At 40.5% G+C, this 18,955-nt stretch overlaps 1 protein-coding gene across 5 annotated transcripts in view; it reads left to right on the top strand.

Moving 5' to 3' along the window:
* tbc1d14 (TBC1 domain family member 14) overlaps positions 1-18,955 on the top strand; it is a 38,423-nt gene that overhangs the window by 1,503 nt on the left and 17,965 nt on the right. For 3 of the 5 annotated variants that reach the window (XM_023346222.1, XM_023346221.1, XM_023346220.1), the window contains exons 3-4: positions 2,002-2,719; positions 9,983-10,103. In XM_023346222.1, the coding sequence (XP_023201990.1) occupies positions 2,002-2,719; positions 9,983-10,103 (839 nt within the window). Of the gene's footprint in view, positions 1-2,001; positions 2,720-5,909; positions 6,132-9,982; positions 10,104-13,953; positions 14,502-18,955 lie in introns of those variants that run through there. The other 2 variants (XM_023346223.1, XM_023346225.1) reach the window with 2 other exon arrangements.

Genomic DNA, 18,955 nt, shown 5'->3' with positions numbered 1-18,955 from the left:
ATCGTCATCCATTGAAGATACCTCAATGGTATAATGACATTTAATTTCATTTTCAGATTAATAAAAATAATTTCACCATTTAATAACAACAAATGATATTTGACAAAAGTGAATTCAGCTGATGATTGTTTTGTTTTTGTCTAAATTTTGAATTAGAAATGACATCAACTTAAATGTTAAATTATAGGAACAGCTAAAAGACTAAAAGTTTGATTTGCCTGAACACGGGACTCTATTAAATCAACCTGTGTTATTAATAGGAATAAAAAATAGGTGCAAAATAATAATTTTATTTAACCAGAATTAACAAGCTAACTCTGGTTTTAAATAGTGCAACATAATTACCAAGCAATTGTAGCAAAATTATTGTCTTAGTTGGGTTAAATAGCTTTTCTTTTTTTTTTAAAAACCTGTTTAATTAAATGCAGAACCTGAAGGCATTGCTTAATATTGTTTCCTCTTTCAGAGGCGACACCTAAATGACTTAGCCCATATTCCAGCTTTTGTCATGCTGTCAGTGTAGAGATTAAATGCCTTTGCTGGTTAATATTCATGCGATGAGTCATGGAGCAAGGTTTGTGCATCCATTCAAACAGGCGGTTCTGCGAGTCCGGCCGTTCTTAAAACGTTGAAAGCACGACAACACTTCTCCACTTTTGTGTTTGCTAAATTCTTCACTGCATTGATTCTTAAAGGAGTGGAGACTGAGCCCTAAAAACCAGCTTCTTGTAGATTGCGGTCACTGTGGCGCAGGATCAACCTGTCGCATAGTTTTGTAAAGAAAAAAGCCTGCAGGTCTCACATGGCAGCCAGCAGATCAGGCTTTAGAGCTGGGCAGGAATCTGGCCGGGGAACACGGCTGAACAGGCCGACTGGCTGCCATCTTGCTGCTAAACAAGTGTTTTTCCATGTTAATGTTTCACTTTGTTCACTCACACACGCCACAAAGCTGCAGTTAAAAGCCTGGTGTAGCCCAGCTGGGCCTCTGTTCACATTACATTCCAGGCTCCAGTTACAGCCCGGTTATTGTGGCATTAAATTTCCTTCTTTTGTATCCTGCGTCTTAGTAAATTTTAAGGAGCTTTTTAATGACTTTCTGTTTTGTCGATCCAATATTTTTCAGTATACTTTGCATCGCGAAGGGCTTTACTGACGGTTTAAAATAGATTCATGGTTTATTTACAAGGAGCTGATAACGGAATTAAGTCTCATAAAACTGATTTATGTTGCAGAATGATGCAAGTGTCACTTTAATGGCTCCTACATTCTTACACAAGTGAGAATCAGAATGATTTGGAGGGGGTGTGACCCTCCCAGTTTTTGTTCTCCACCTGTTCTGATCCTTCTTGATAAGATACCCCCCCCCCCCCCCTCCACAGCCTAAAGCAGTGGTTCTTATTTTTGAACTGAACTGAACTGAACTGAACAGAAATCAGTCAAGCTGTTTCTACATTTTAAAGCCCTTTGAAATCAGAATGCTAAGTGCTTATCTCCAGCTTTATGAATCATTAAGTAGCTTAGCAATGTATCGTTCCAAAGACGGTGTGTATTCACTGGATCGTGACGTGAATGTGCTTTGTGGAAGAATGGTATAAAAAGTATGTTTATCTTCTGTGTTTGTTTTTTTTTGTCATATATATAAATTATATCTTTACACCCACATGAGATTTGAGAACAGATTCTGGAAAATGGCCTGAATATTGAATTCAGCTCTTTGTTGCTGTGTTTGCACTTGTGCTGATAAATAAGAGACCTTGGGTGACTCATAAAAATATTGCGTTTTAATGGTGAAAGTGAACAATCATTAAAAATGACTGATCTTTAAAGATACCTGCAGTGATCTACTAGCCCTATATTCAGTCATTCTTTTCAAATTGGAAAAAAGAGGCAGTTCAAACGGGACGCCAGAGCTGGTTTCTTCTTCTTAAGTTTTATCTTTAGTTAATGCATTACAAGCTCAGTTGAAGCGATGTGTGAAGCTGTGCTCTCTGCTCTGTCTAGGGGTGTCTGCTGGAGTCGTTGTGAAGAACGGATCTCTGGGCAATGAATCGAGCGCCTCCAACTCGTACGACAAACCCAGCTGTGCTTTAGCCAGCGAGCTGGTCCTGCCCCGCTACAAGCCATCCTGCTCCTCCACTCCCATCTACTACAGCAGTCCCCAGAAAAACTGCTCCGACGTGGACCCGGACCGCCACAGCTTGACCTCTCAGGACTCGGGGATCCCCACTCTGGAGATCAACCCTCCGGACCACGGCCACCATCACCCGGGAGACGCCTCTGAAGACTGCCCCGCCACTTTACCTCTGGACCCGGCCGACAGCAATGGCATGCACAGGTCCTCCACCTTCCCCCGCAGTGGCTACGACTCTGTCCGACACTTCAGCCCCACCGCCAGGCTGACGGCCGCGTCGGGGCTGATCGTCGGGGGCGGAGCCCTGAACCGCAGCGACGACATCTCGGTGTGCAGCGTGTCGAGCATGAGCACCGAGCTGTCCGTCTCCAACGAGGACATCCTGGACTTCACCGTCACTTCGGACTCCAGCGCCATCGTGACCTTGGAAACGGATCTCAGCGGCTCGGCCCACTTCTCGGACGTGGCGCTGTCGCCGCCGCCGGGAGAATTCCGGAGAACCGGGCGGGGGCGTCCGGGCGCGGGCGGCGTGCAGCTGGACGACGGAAAGCTCAAGAAACTGGGAGCTCTTTCAAATTTGTTCAACAGGCAAGTAAACGCTCAGCTGTCACAACAACAAATTTTACTGGACAATAAATTGTCCAGGAAATTATTGCGATAAACTGTTGTTGTCATTTTGAGAAGAAGACTTATTAAAGCAAGTCTGCCCAATCAAAGAGAAAAAAAAACTTGAATTTTTAAAGAAGATTTAATACTGGAACTGGAAAACATTTTAAATATGAACAAACAAAACAACAATATGTAAAATGAATTATGAAGTCTCTGTGGGGAAACAGGCAAAAGTGTCAGGGATTGTGAACTGGTTCCTCGCAGCTCTTCTCAAAATGGTGACTTTTCAGTGATGTCAAAGGTTACCCTCTGTACAGAGACGGTTGGCTAAATGGAGATTATTGCTCTCATTTTAATTTGTCATTAATTAAGTTATTGCTTATTGTGACAGTCTTAACTGTATCCACCTCACAATGTCTGTCAAGACATATCGCTACATTGATGCTTGTGACTCCCTGTTTTGTCGTTTTATTGTGAAATTCTCAACCCTTATTAGCGCTCACACACGGCATGCACACACATTTTTTTTTTTTTTTTTTCTCCAAAGAGTTTTTGCGGCGCTAGTGGCTCGTATTTTTTCGACGGTAGGCAGACAGGAAGGAGGGTGAGGAGAGGGGGGAAGGCCGTCGGGACCGGGAGTCGAACCCTCGACGTCCGCGTCGAGGACTAAGGCCTTCAAACATGGGGCGTGCTAACCCCCTGCGCCACCACAGCACGCCCTCATTTGTTGTTTTTAAATGGTGAAATTATTTTTATTCATCTGAAAATGAAATTAAATGTCATAACTTCTTCATAACTTTGCCATGTTACGTCCACAGGCCTGGTAGAGACTTGCTTCTAAACACCTGCAGCTGGTATTGCAGTGAAACTTGGTTCTAAAAATGCTCTGACCGATTCAAAACATGTAGAAAACCATATATAAATCATACCTTCCACTTTACTGTGTTTTCTGTTGATCTGTCACAAAACATATTTATGATTGTTGTTGTAAGAGGACACAGTGTAGAAATATTAAAGAGGTACGGATATATTTTTACAACACACCGACTTGCGTAAATACAGAACTTGTTGCTCATATGTTCACACACGAACCTATTTTGCTGTTAATGACATCATCATCACGATGACTACTACTAAATTTGCATTGATGTTTGGCTCTATCTTCTGAGATACAGTCACCTTATTTTTTTCTTTCTTTTTTTAAACAGTAGTCTGTTCTATATTTGCTAAGGAGAGACATTGAAGTTGTTGCCAACTGTCTTCACACCTCATTCAGCCCCTGCTTCGAAACTTGGGCTTCAAAAAGAGAGCTACAAGTATCTATCAGTATACTGGCTAAAAGTGGGGGAAGCAAATAGCCGTCATCTTAGTGAAGCAGCAGCGTGTTCTGTGCTTGAGAGAGCTTGTTGAAGTAGACATTGCTCAAGGTTGCTGTACAAACTCGGCTTGGCCAAGACTTTCCCCTAATCCCTCAAACTACCTTATGTTGGAGTTTACCCAGTCCGTGACCCCGGTGACCCTGACCTTTTGTTCCCCACATGGTGAAACATGTGTAAGAGTTACTGAAAATGTTCTCAAAGTAGAAACATTCACAGGACACACACACCGCTTCTTAAAAAAAATACTGTAGATCTTAGTTCAGTGAGTCTAGATTTTATATATAGTTTTTCATGAATATCTAATGAGGCATTTGAATTCTTCACTCAAGTGCACAATTTTAATGCAGCGGCTCACTGGTATTCATGGGGGTTAGGAACCATAACATCCTGTGAATAGCTATCATCCACAAGTACTATGTAGCGCATTAATAGACAATGGAAATTGTCATAGCACTACTGCAGAAGCTAACATCCACGTTCTTCTATGCCTCCACTCGTCAGGGTACAGCTAATCAGTACCAAGGTAAATGAATACAGCTACTGGATTGGCTGCTTTGAAAACACCAAATCGTAGCTTGTCAAGTAGCATTGCGCCTATTTTAACTTCCCATGTATCATTGTCTTTAGTATATATTGTATATAAAATCTGTGAAAAGGTCCATTTTTCCACAAATTGAACCAAACTGGATACTTGGTTTTTTTGTTTATGCAACTTTGCCCTGGACTTTGTGCTTTGGGTAGGATTCACAGTGTGATTTCTGCCGTGATGTTCAATCAATGCTTACGTACTTCTTAAAATATTGCAGTGATTTGCAAATTCTTGCTGTTTAAGGTTTGTACCAGCTGGACTGACTCTTAGAAAGCAGAACAGCTGGTTAATAAATCTTCATATGTTCTTAGCTGTGCTTCATAGTAGCCCTGGAGCTTAACATGATTTTATCCTTGTTAAGTGTTAAAGAAACAAAACTTGTCTTTCACTTCCCCTCACTGCTTTACCACATTTCACTTTCTACTGGACCCCTGAAAGTTCCTTGAATTTACAGTGACTCACCTGCAGAACCGTTGAATCATCTGTACCAAGTCATCATTTCTCTATTTCACTTCTGAAGAGGTAAATGCTATCCAGCTCTGCAGGGTTTCTGGCATTGATACAAAGTTTTCTGTGTTCTTTTTTTAATTTAATTCTTCCTCTTCTTTTTTTTTTTTATCTTTTACGTAATAAATTTTAACTAATTTATTACTAAATAGAAGAACTTTGCCACCAGCAGCTCCAGTCTTTTTCTTAAATTTTATCTTTTGAAACTGCTTCATATGGGTTTAGCAGGTACTTTTACTACACTAAGGGGATTCACACTAGGAGCTGAAACCTGAAATCAAGGAAATGCTTTTCAGTTCATGTTCTGTTGTTTGTTAACTTTTTGACTTTTTCATTGGTACTTATTTGTTCTGCAGTGTCATTTACTGTCTTTGTGCTACAGTCCTTTCAGAATAAGTCACTTCTGGATTTCTAACGCATACAGAACAGCCAAGGGCGTTGATTTGATCCTCTTCTACTTATTGCTTGTTTCAGTCTCGCATTGAACCTGAGAAAATGTGAGCAAAGCAATCTCCAATCTTTCAAGCACACACACTCCATAAACAAATCAAATCTGTTTCTGTATAGGATAATGAGTCACATGGCCGCCACTCCCTCCTCTTTTTACGGTTCTGTTATCATTCTTACCTCCGATAGAGAAGTTACTCATTTCCTCCTCCCATTTAGACGAGGCATCTCTGTGAGGAGGCGGGGACGCTCATGAGGAGTCGGCTCCTGCTCTCATTCTTCTTAAGCAGTCTGAGTCTGTAGGACTTTGTTCAAACTGTGTGATCAGCGGACCTGAATGTTGACCTGAGGCAGAGCTCTTGAGTAGTCTTCTCTGTGAACATTTAGCCATTACATTTGTGACTCTCGGCTTTGATTTGAGGCGAGTGAGCAGGATGGCAGCTCCATCCCTTCTTCTGTACACTGACAGGTAGGTGAATGAATGCTTGCACATTTGCAACAAGCTTTGTGATGCACAAAAGTTGCCGATCATTGACTCCTGAATTTGATCAGTGGTCTAAAAAGATGAGATCACCTCCTAGTTTCTCCTGCATAAGGTGTTTTAGAGAAGACGGCCTGGATCGTTCACATCACTGCTGTCCGACGTGGGAAAAACTCGATGTTCTCTTGCCTTCTTGTTCTGGCTTGTTTGGTATTTCCGTAACAACTGAACTCGCTGCCAGCTCAAGCATTTGAGCAATCTTATTCCCAGAAGTCAGGGCTGTACACCAGCTCTGTCAACCTCTAAAGTTCTTGAAACTTGACAAATCTGAGCACAGATCCAACATACAACCATTTTTCTGTCGGTCTTTGTAGCCGTTCCACTTGAGCGCTCGAGCATAGCCGCAGCCATTCAGCTGTCATGTTGAGGCACACTTGTCCCGGACTGAATGCAAATTGTTGTTCTTGCTTTGTGGAGGTTTGGATGGAGTGAACTAAAGCTCTGCTGAAGAGCACACTCTCTGTTATGTCGTTGTAGACTACAAGTCAAGGCTCTTAGTTTATAGGTGGCCATTGCCCTTTGACCCATGTTGGGTTATGTCTTGGTTCAAAAGGTTACTCAAGTTCAATGACTGACAGTATCTGTCCTCTCCACCCTGAGGCTAAGAATAGCTCAGTTTACTGATAGTCATTATCAGCATTTAAATCAGATTGATGGTTTCATGAAGTATCTGCTTGCTTTACCTGCTGTTCTTTTTGGCTTCTTGTGTACATAGTGTTCTTGCTTCTTTGGTGCCAGTGGAACTTCTTGACTTGGCAAATTCAACATCTCACAATGCTGAATTTGTGTTGTGTCTCTTTTTAAGAGAGGAGCAACTCGATGTCATAAAAGACAAACTTCTTCGAAAGAAGTCACTTTCTGCCATTACCCGACCACAAATAGGACATGTTGATGTATCTTTTGGGTCCCTCCTCCCTCATCAAATCTTACTCAGCAACAGAATGAGGAAATGCCTTGAGCTGCTGCTATTAGCTTCATGTGCTTCAGTTTAGCTAGAGCACAGTGGAAAATAGAGCAGTCCGGTGTTGAATGTGTTGCTTTGAGGAATGTGGGGTGAAATGTCAGCATCCAACAGTACATATTCATGTAGATGCATCATACCTGACCTTTTACTACGTAGATGTGATTGAACGCAAAGTACAACTTGACACTTTGGCAGAAGATGCAATGGTTGAAGAACACAAGACAGAAGGGGTCTTGTGTTTATAGGTTGTCAAACTGAAAACTGAAAGTGTCACCTCTCCCCACTGTTTCCACTTGTGAGGTGTAGTCGATGTCTGTGTGGCTGGTTTTTAGAAAATACTAGTTGAGGTTGTCTGAGCAGCTGCACAGAGTGCTGTACTGGAAAACGCTAAATCCACTCTTCTACTTTTCAGTTAATGTTGCCATTTGCCATCAGCTCCAAAGAATAAGTTTGTAGTTTTCTCTTTTGTTTTTTATTTTTTTATTTATCTCTTCGTTATAGCTCTATTAGACCTTCTTTGACTCATAACTACTGTTTACAGCCAATTCAGATTTCCAAGAACTGTTTTATATTCTAGGCTTTACAATTATTTCAAGACAAAATGATGAGTTCTCATTTTAGCATAGCTATAGCATCCTATAGTAGTAATAGGCAAAGTTGGCATTGCCAGAACAGCCATCATAGATTCACACTGTAACTCTGTAGCTGTTTGCTATTGCAATACTGCACACAAGTAAAGGAAAGCTTCTATGTAATATTTTGTTGGTGTACAATTTTCTTTCAGGTAATAGTACATTAGCACATTTTGTACATAATGTTCTAGTGATCTTTCATGATGTCACTTCAATGGTTCTCCAGGTGGATAACCATTGTGTATTGCACTGTAATAATCAGTGTAGCATATTACATCTTCAGTGTAATATTTGTAGGGTTAATCCCATTTTAATTCTTATTACAAGAGACTACAAAAGAAAGTGCTGGAAATCCACCTCTGTACTGATGCTCCTTTAGGATTTCCAGTCACTGGCTGATAATTATTTTTTATATCCGTTTTTTTAAAATTATTATTATTGGACATCAAGTGACTGAGATATGTAATTGCATTAGGAATGCACAATATACGTGCATTAATGTTCTTGCCGGCCGTTGTTTGTCATTCTTTTAACATGCTAATATTGGTCTGATAACCACCGATGTTTAGAAGCTGTGAAAGGGTTGAAGAGTAATCGGTTATTGGCTGTATTAGCAATGTTAATATCACACATATTTGAAATGTTCATTTGAGTACATCCCTAATTTGCAGTTAAGCAATGAGAAACTCGAGTAGCCCTCAATAGAGTTGTATTATTTGTTTGGCAACTTCAAACTGCTTTTATTGTTGTACCATAACATTCTTCTAATATTCAGTCGTAAACATTTTTATCAGCTTTTCAAACATCAGACCTTGAACTGCTTGTGGCATAAACCAAACACTTCCTTATGTTTTCCTGGTTTGATCGGTTATCACCTGTTAATGGGAACCAGCTGCCATCTGAATAAGCTCTCCAAATGAGATTTGCAGCGCAAATAAACCACCATTATTAGGAGCCTCTAACATTACCAGTCATTATTTCTCTCGTCAGATTACATCAAGTCTATATTTGACCATATTTAGAATCTATTGAGGCTTTTAATTGAACTGCTCCTGCTGCAGCTGCTGCTCGTCTGCCTACAAATGATGGGATTAGTGAGCTAAATGGTGCAGTGAGCCCAGGCTGGAAACAGAACCTCTGCCTTCCAGCTCTACATGCAGTGGTTTCATACTTGCTAGTTTTGCATCGAGTGCAGTTTTTCATGAGAGAGTGCTCTCAAATGTGAACAAAATGTGTAGAGCGTTGCTGTCGAGACTACTAAATTAACCAAACTAAAATGCAATCGCTGGATAAGATGTGGGTTACGTGGGGGGGGGGGATCATATCACAACATGGACTATTTTATACACACCACAACTAACCATACTTTAAGTTGTTCCCTGAAAAATCTGCTCACTTTTTTCCAACTTTATTTTGAAAATGAAGAGACCGCTGCACTGAACCTCCCTGAAAACCTGGTGGTTATTCCATCAAATATTGATTTCTGAACTCTTCCTGAGCTTAAACATTAGTACTGTTGTTTCTAAATGCATATGAACTTGTTTTCTTTGCATTATTTGACGCCTAAAAGCACTGCACAATTTTTGTTATTTTGACCATTTCTCATTTTCTACAAACAAATACAAAATTTTTGCTTTTAAATACAAATTAATTTTACATGTCATCAGTAATTCACATGGTGAATGCTATTCTATTCGACATGAATAGAATGACATTCTATTCAGAATAAAAGAACATTAATTTTACTCAAACATATACCTCTAATAAGTAAAATTGGAGAAACTGATCATTCTAAGTGGTCTCTTAATTTTTTCCAGAGCTGTATATAAATTGATAAATGCTCCTTAAAAACATAGAGAAATGATTTGTCACTTTTTAGACTTATGGGTTCAATAAGCTTTTTACTATTACGGTCTGAAAAATATATTTCTTCTACGTTTTAGAAGAAATGTATACATATTGTCTGATCACCAAAATTGACAAAAAGTCAAGATCTATCAGTCAGCTGACCGATTACCTTCTATTCAGCTAATGCTAATGCCGCATGTTTGTCCAGAGAAGTCTAGTGGTGATGATGCTAATGATGGACATCATTAGTAAGTGTCATATATTAGTAAAGTATGTCTGACTTTTCTGATTCTTCTCCAGTCTAATTCGCTTTCTCGATCCCTGCCTTCTCTCAGGAACCTGTTTGCCAAGAAAGTGACGGACGGTCCCACGGAGCAGAACAATCCGGGTTGGAAGCTCTTTGGGAAGATCCCGCCCCGGGAAGGCCCCCTAAAGGACCCCAAGAAAATCCAAAAGGTAGAAACGAAAGCTTCAGTGGTCTCATGACTCTAAAGCACAAAGGCTTCACAACATTAGAGACGGAACACCTCCAAACCAGTTAGTGCCGCACCGGTCTGAAAGTTTTAGATGACCCAACAATCAAATGTTTCTGCCATATGAATACCTTTCATACTTTTATATTCAACTCCATATAAAAACCTTGCATCTCTGTAATATATTCTGTCATCCTTGGAGAGGAAATCTCTTCCACAACCTAACAATAGATTGTTTGCTTACTGGTTGTTTGCTCTGCTCCCTGTTTGCTTAAGCCTTTCAAAGAGAACGTGGCCTTCCTGACTTTGCCAGAGAAGAAGGGTTTTCAGTAAACTGATGGATTCTAAGGAATCTGTTTCAAGGAAGTGTAAATTAATACGTCTTCATTTTACAACAGAGTCCCGACAAGCTTTCAACAAAGCCATTGATTTATTATTATATGTCCTCTGTGTGTGTGCTATGAATTAGATTTCCCAGATTTATGGCCAGGCAGTTGTGGTTTAGACTGAGCTGAAACACTGTAATAATGTATCGATGTAAACCAGCAGCAGTGGTCCATCCTCCTATATTGACTGAATTAGCTTGATGATGTCAGTGTTTGCTTGTGGGCTGTAGCTTGAATAAAATCCCACAGCTGACTGATAAATCAGCTACATATTAACCCTTTGGACTTTAAACAGAGCCTAATAATGAAGAGGTCGCGTCTCTGAGTGAAATGAGCACGGCGTACCGAGCAGAAACACTCGCATCGGTGTCACTGAGGCTTGACTGCTAATTTTAGAAAGCCACGTGCTGGAGAGCAAACAACCACCTGTGTTTGTTTCGACAGTTCATAGAAACCTGCTGAGTGTTTCACTGTCACAGGAGGAAGCATGCAGTCAGGGGGTTATGTGAGAGTCTTCTGTTTGGTTTCTAGATCAACTTGTTGTCATGCTGACTGAAATTGTAAAGTTCAAATACCCATGAGGCACAAATATTTGATTTTTAAAGAAAATGCAAAAACTAATTTAAGAATTTTTTTTTTTGTTTAACATGCTTAACCATTAACTAGACATGGAATCCATTAATGAAAGAAGCAAAGCAGTCTGATCTTGGTCGAAAATTGTTCTGTAATTATTGTTTTTGAAATATAAAATGGGCCTCAGACAATTGAGCAATTTATCCACTGTTTGTGCCTGTATGGGAATTTTGTACCATTGTAGTCAGGAAACCGTACAAAATCACTTAAAGGGCCACAGATGGTCAGACTTCAGACTGCGTTCACACAGCAGCCTAAAGTGACCCAATTCCGATTTAAAAAAAAAAAATAAAAAAATTATTTGACTTAATGCAACCTGTATCTGATCTTTACATGACAGTCTGAACAACACAGGTCAGATTCTTTTCGAATGCGACCCAGGCCACTTGGGTATCCGATTCAAATGTCCAGGTTCATCCAACCTGAATGTCACTGATACTCGACAAATGATGAGCACAAGCGGGAAGTAAAACATCAACCATGGCAGACTGTAATGAGGGCTAAGTTGTTAAAGTCCTGGCTCCAGTCAGAAAACTACTTTAAAATCATAAGATATGCTGCATTATTAGCATCCATGTTTACGTCCGCAAACACTGAGCACTTCTTATTCATAGCGGTTGGTAAAACACTGAGTACTCTCTCTATGTGTGACGTTATTGCGCCTTCTACTGCGCATGCGGGACACTTTCAGGTCGTCTGCAGAACCGGAGAACACATACAGGTCGCGTATGTTTAGAAGTGTGAACGGGGAAAAAAATCCGATTTGACAAAAAGTTGGAATTGGCTCACTTCAGGCTGCAGTGTGAATGCAGCCTTATTCGTCGGAAGTTGGTGTTCTGTCGAGACGCTAGAGTAGAGGTGCAAATATACTACCGCAACAAACGTCTTCCACAACATTCTGAAATTATGGAAGAAGTCTGTGTGACTGGAGCTCATCACAATCCCACCACTCTTGGCTCTGACAGTCAGTGCTCCACAAAACTTACTTGTTCATTCTTTTTTTTCCTTAGCTTCCTTCGTCTTATGATCTTGTGACAATACTGTTGGCTCCCATTGCTGAACAACTTTAAAGATCAATCCATAGACGGCGGCATCCATTCTTACTTCCATAAACGGAGCACTGCTGTGTGACGTCTACGTTCTTCTTCTGCGCATGCAGGTCGCTTTGGGATTGTAAACCGTTCACACAGAAGTCTGATTGCAATCACATTTTAGTCGTATGAAAGACCAGGTAAAAAAAATAAAATCTCATTTCAGCAAAAAATTGCAATTAAGCATCAAGACTGGCTGTGAACGCAGCCAAAGACGTGTTGTTTGCAGTGCAACTTGGCCACTTTAGCTGTGTTGTCTCACGTTAGAAAAAATGTAGTTGTCAAATTAGACTGGTTAAGTTTGTCTACTTCAGAATCAGCTGGTTCCAGTGATCAGCTGAGCTGTTGTTTTATCTCTGTTTGTAATGCAGCATATACTACTAGTGCCAACACAATGTTGTATTTATGTTCGCTCCGTTCCAAGTTCCTTTGAGGTGTTGCTGAAAGCCTCTGTCTCCTGTTGGGAGGCTGAACTGCCTCTGTATAATCTCCTGCTGCTAATCACATGGGAAATGGTCTCAGGCCCGTTTAAAGCGCAGCTCTTGACAAGTAAAATGCACCAAAGAAACGGATTAGTGTGTAATTAGCAGGGTGAGGAACCACTTGTTTTGCTTTCTTTTTGTTCTCCAGCTGACACCAGAGGCGGAACAATCGCTGTGTATTTCAGTCCTGGCTGAAAAGCTCAATTACTGATTCCTGCAATGCCTTGCAAAGACATCACTTTGACTTTTTAACATGAAGTCATGTTACAGGAAGGGCAATATAACTAAAAAATAAAATCTGATTTTTTTTTCTTCTTTCATACCAAATTCAATTTTATTTTTTTTTGTCTTAAAAATAAATGACAACAAATATTTTCAGAAACTGGCTTTTAACACCTCTCATATTACTTTTCAATGGTTTACAGTGGCCCGTGTCGGTGTAAACATATGGGCATGTGCACACTGACACATGTGCTTCCTATCTTATCTCTGCTTGTAACCCTACACTCCACTGCAAGATTGGTTAACGCTGCTCAGATTTCAGGCTTGTGTCCTGCAACTCTGGCTGTTTTTAAAGATGAACTCATTGCACTCCGTTTAATGCCAAAGCTCTAATGTAATTCGACAACTGTGAACAACTCTGTTGTTTCTACTGGCCATATTTTGTCTTGCGCCAAGTGAAAATATCCGACAAGGGTTTTGTCTTTAAAGGGGCAGTATCATGTGAAATCGACTTTTGAACTTTCCATCATATTATAGTTTTATACCCTCATCAAAAACATACCTGGAGTGTTGGCTTCATTTGTTCGTGAATGTTTGAGAAATCCTTGAATCTCCATGGCAACCATTCAGCTGTGCAAAACGCCTGGATGGACCCAACCACACCTCCTCGGATGAAGCTCCTCCTCTGAGCTTCAAAGCTTCCGCCTCACAGAGCACAGAGCAGCCCATCCGGCCAATCAGCTCCTTCAGACTAGCCAGCAGCAAATGGCAAACACCTGGTGTAACACATAGTGAGCTCATTATAGGAGATACTCCTCAGTGCGATGCTGGTAAAAACATTGCTAAAGGGCAAATGGTGATGTTGTGATGACTTGCTGAAGCAGAAGTTTCAGAAAGAGTAGGAGTTTCTTAAAGAGACAGAGGCCCAATTTCAAAGCATTAAATCTGGAAGTAAAATGTCTTTTAAGTCACTTTATTGTGCTATAAAATGGCACATTAACAGATGACGTTGCCCCTTTAAAACATAAAATAACACATTTGAAGGAAATGTTCTTGTTCTTGTTCTCTGCTTGAGAACAAGAACAATGGGGACAATGTTTCTAGGATAGCAGATAAGGAGACTGCCGGTGCTCATTCAGCCTCGACCGGACTGGGAGAGCCGAGGTGAAACCGGATCCGTTACTCTGGGCTTGATTAGCTGGACTGCCAGAGATGAGACGAGCGCAGAGCCTTTCTATGCAGACACGCAGACCAGCGGCGCAAGGCAGGGCTGATTCTGCTGACACACACACAGCAGCCGAAGACCTGATGCAGAGTGGATCTGCGTAGCGTCACTGCTCAGAGAGAGAGAGAGAGAAGGAGAGAGTGGGGGGCGTTGAGTGGATCGTAGGGTGTCATGTCCCTGCTGCTGCATCCTTTGCAATGCGGGGTGTGTCCCTCCATCGGCAGCCTGCCTGTCCCTCTGCCCCGGGTGTCCTGTTACCAGGAGTGAGCCCTGCCGAGCATCCGTGATGCTACGCTAGGCTACCGGAGAACTGTCCATCTGCAAGGAACCGCAGCGTTCATGGTGAGTGAAGTAGCTGCTGAGCTTTTCTTCTTTTCTTTTTTTTTTTCTCCTGACCCCCACCGAGCGACCGTCTCCTTGTCTGGCTGAATCAGAGGACATCGGTTAGCTGCAACACAAAAGAGACTGTACAGAAGGAGGATGGCTCCGGTTTCACATAATAGCCTCGCCGCTTTGTGTGAGCGGAAGGCGACGATGATAACTTCTCCGTCTCAAGATGGATAAAGATGCGTAGTGTTGACGGAGTAACGGAGTCTCGTCCTGACGCGAAGCTTTCAGCTGCGCATCAAAAACACGTGCAGCAGGGTTCCACCGCCAGCTCTCTTCTCTTTGAAGCTCTCGTAGGATTTCCTCCTGCAGTTAAAGAGATGTGGCTCATTTAACTGTTGCTTCCATGGCTGTTTAATTCCTCTTTTCAGTCAATGTTTGGATGAAATGGACTGCATGAAATCTCCGTGTTTATGCCACTGGCTGTACAGCCGTCCATTGAGGTGCTCTGAGATTTCTTCCTTGTTTGCTAAAAATCATTGCACCCCATGGAAACGAAACCATTGTTAAATAATTGTTTAGGCTCAAACGTTTTGAAAAGAGATTGAACCTCCTCTTAAAATGACAGATTCAGAGAAAACTGCTACTTTTTTATCAACTTTATAGTTCTGAAACGCAAAAATCTCTTCAGTTAACGCACCGTATATTAAGTTCTACCAAGTCAGGCCAATTAACAACACTCTTCAGTGTGAAGGTTGTTACTGGAGACTTGGCTATTTTTCACAATTTAATAACATGTTTATAGATGAAGTGAGGGGAATCACAAAAGGTGTTTGCAGCTATTTTAAAAGGAAGATTCTTTCTGTGGAGGCATGCCTGCTGCTCAGCAGTTAGCATCCGGATTTTTCATGCTCAACGATGAGCAATCTGATACAAGACATCAATTTGTTTATGCTTTAGGGATGTTTATTCAAATTAATGGAGAAAATTGACCTCATGGCAGAAAGGCTACAAAGACATATTTTAAATACTAATGTAATTCGTACAGAAAAATCCAATTTGGCTAAAATTTGTACGAAAATGCCAAAGATTATAAAAAAAATTTCAAATCAGCTGCTAAATCATAATTGGTATCTCTGCAAATGAGGGAAAAATTGTAAATCACTAGAAAGTTGGGCAACTACAATGATTTAAGTTTACTTTAAGTAATAAGAAAATTGTTCGCGCTTCACTCTTGATGCAGATGTGTTCACCCTGACCCCAGAGCAGCTTATGAAGCAAATATTAACGGCCAGTTTTCAAGACGATGCAAACCACATTCTCCACTTGGGTGCGCATACTGGCTTGGTATCTTTAACTTTGACTTGTCCTCCATGGCAAATGTTTTTAAATGAATATTTAGCTGTCTCTTTTCTATTTGTGGCACACCTGACTGTGTGCACTCCAGAAACCCTCACACTCTCACCGCTGAGTAATCCAGGCAGAAAATCTTTACCTTGGTGATGATGATGTACGGTGCCGTGCCACCTGGTTGCTTTGTTTTGATACTCTAATTTTATTACTGTTATCCATTTCAGTGTATATTTGTTGGTATTTCAATTTATTTTAGTTACTAGACCTAATATTTATGATTATTGCTTTAGGGGTATAAAACTAAAGCGCCACACTGATACGAATTTCGTAGAAGCTAATGCTAAAGCGTTAACTTAAATTCAAATTTAATCTGCTCTTTCAGAACAATAACCCGCAAGCTCCCATTTAAATTTGACATTTCTATGTTCTATAATGCACTTGGGTATTGTGTTTGTGTTTTATGCAAAGGGAGAACGTGTGGAGAGGAAATGGGACTGCTGCGTTACTGGTCTTCACCCACTTCAAAATAAGAGCATGAATATAAATGTGCAAGACTATGTAACGGTCAATAACTAAAACGTCAACACAGATGTTGAACTTTGTTCAACTGAAAGTTTGCAAAGCAGCTGAGTAAAGTAGCTCTTCAGTATCATAAGTAGGGGAAGCTAAGTGTGCAACAAAATAAAATTAGCTTTGCCGTTAGTGAACTACTGAAATTGACCATAATGAAGACAAAGACAAGTACTTTTATGCATTTGGTTGCAAGTCCTGTGAATAAACACGAGCTAATTGTAGCGTCAGATTTGGCGTGCTGTTGAATGTTTTTCTTTCTTTTTTTTTGTTACCTGAAAGTAGTCAGAAAAAATCGATTGCAAACTCGCGATCAATTTCTGAGCCAAAGTGCTCATGTTGGAGCAATGCTGTGTCAGCACAGACTTTTAAAGGGACAGTTCACTTTCTGTCCTCAAACGGATCAATAGCTGCTGATTCCAAACTGCATGAATAACGACGGTAATGGACCACATTGTATCTCAGCACACAGTTGATCTCAGTTCAGTCTCTCTGACTACATTAGTTGTGAAAAATGTGCTGAATTAGTAACTCCCTGTGATTCAACACTCCGGTCAGCAACTAAATGCTGTTTGACATGTTTACGTTCTACATCCGAGGGTTATTGAATCCGTTTCATTATTTTGATCTTTTTTGCTTTAACTGATTTGGTAAACAGCACTGCTGCCCAGGAGGCTCAGATGTTTGGCTGAATTAGTCACTCAGTGTCTTTAGATTTCAAACAGACCTTCAGAATTTTTTATTTTAAGTATTATTTTAAAGAGTGAAGTAAAAAATATTCTACATTGTAATTGATCAGAGCACGTTCACAGCTCAGTACTTCTCACCCATCTAATAACGGTATAAATTACTACCCACAATTTAAAAACGGTTTCAAAATCACCAAAATGTTCCTTTATACATTTCTTTTAGAGTAATGTGAGTAATTCCCTCCACCTACCACTGTGCAAGAAAGAATTTTGAAATATTTAACTTTGACAAATACACGTGCTATCATGAATGTATTGTTAGCAGTAGTATAAAAATTTGGTCCTTTTGTTTTTAACTTGAAGCACTTGGTTGTTGTTTTTTTGTTTTAAATGTTTGTGTGAATACTTTTGACACTTCCTAGTTTTAATCAAGGTTCTCATGCCGTCAGAATTTCGTACCAGTTCATGCCGAGTTCCAGTTGTGAAGAGTCGTATTTCCTGTTGCGTATTTTTCAAGTAATATTCACGGGCGTCATAGGCAGATAGAAAAATAAAAAGTAAATTTCTGCCAGAATCAAATCTCTGAAATTTTCTAGAAAAAAAACTTGAAAATTTCTGAGGTTCAATACTCTGATTTTTTGTGTGTTTCAAAAGAGTCATATTTACTCAAAAAGTTCAAAAGTTTATTTTCCCTCAAATTGCTGAGATTAATCTCAAAATATGAGTTTTTTTCCAGCAAATGTTCAACTTTTCAAACGCAGAAATGTCCTTGTTTTTCTTCTAGAAAATGTCTAATTTTATACTGAATTTATATTAGCAGCTCATCATTATATATATATATATATATATATATATATAAAATCCTTGCAAGCTAACAAGCGTCCCCCCGCTCATCTATCATATAGCAGGTAGAAATATATTGCCAGTTGGCTGAATGATGTTTGTTTTTTACCACTGGTTCTGCACTGGTACCAACCCGTATAAGCCAGCAGAATCCCTCAGTCATCCCCTGTATTGTCTTTTTTTTTTTGGTCTTCAATTTAATTTGCGTTGGCATTAAAAAATCTTAAAGTTGACTTATTGAAACCTGCAGACTCCCTGAGCAAATGATCACTGTGGTTATATTTCTCCATCTATCCGAGTCTCTGCGTTTAATTTACTCTGAAAGAATGTGGTTTGGCTACTTAAACTAGGAAAACATCCTGTAGTTCCTGCCTGCTAAACCAAATGAAGCCTAGTGACCTGTTCACAGCGTGTACTGCTAGCTAGCCTCAGGCAGATTCCACTTAATGGTGTCATGAAACCAGGAGGCGTGTCACTGCTGTAGCCTTTAATCTGACAGTATACATTATTTAGTGAGGAGGTTGAGTTTCCGTGACGATTTGATGCCAAAGAAACAATATATGGCAACGCCTAAGGAAGCACAACACCAGAAATACGTTTAAGGGATGTTGCTAACTCTTGCCTGCCTTGTGTGGCAGCAGGTTATGATGACAGAAGATTAGTTATAAATATTTCTACTGTTCAGGTTAGAAATATTTAGAAAAATTTAGATGTAAAGGCTCTTAGCTGCCATCTTTAACACCAGTCAGTCAGTCGGTCGGTCGGTCGGTCAGTGGAGCCAGGCTCTCAGAAGCTCTGTCGTCACTTTCCGGAAACTGGAGACCTCAGTTGAAGGGCAGCATGACAAAGCATGTTGCCGTGGCGCCAGGTTATCACGGGATACGGTTGCTGTTCCAGAGGAGAGCTGCTGCGCACGGAGCTAAGCTGTGTGAGAAACACACCCACGCACACACACACACACACATGCACACAAACAGAGTTCTGCTTTCCAGTGTTTCATCTGAACCAAAGCCA

This window comes from Xiphophorus maculatus, chromosome 14, assembly GCF_002775205.1.
Source record: "Xiphophorus maculatus strain JP 163 A chromosome 14, X_maculatus-5.0-male, whole genome shotgun sequence".
In the NCBI taxonomy this organism is placed as follows: domain Eukaryota; kingdom Metazoa; phylum Chordata; class Actinopteri; order Cyprinodontiformes; family Poeciliidae; genus Xiphophorus; species Xiphophorus maculatus.
Note: the sequence above shows the minus strand (reverse complement) of the source record. Positions and strands in the feature narration are given on the sequence as shown.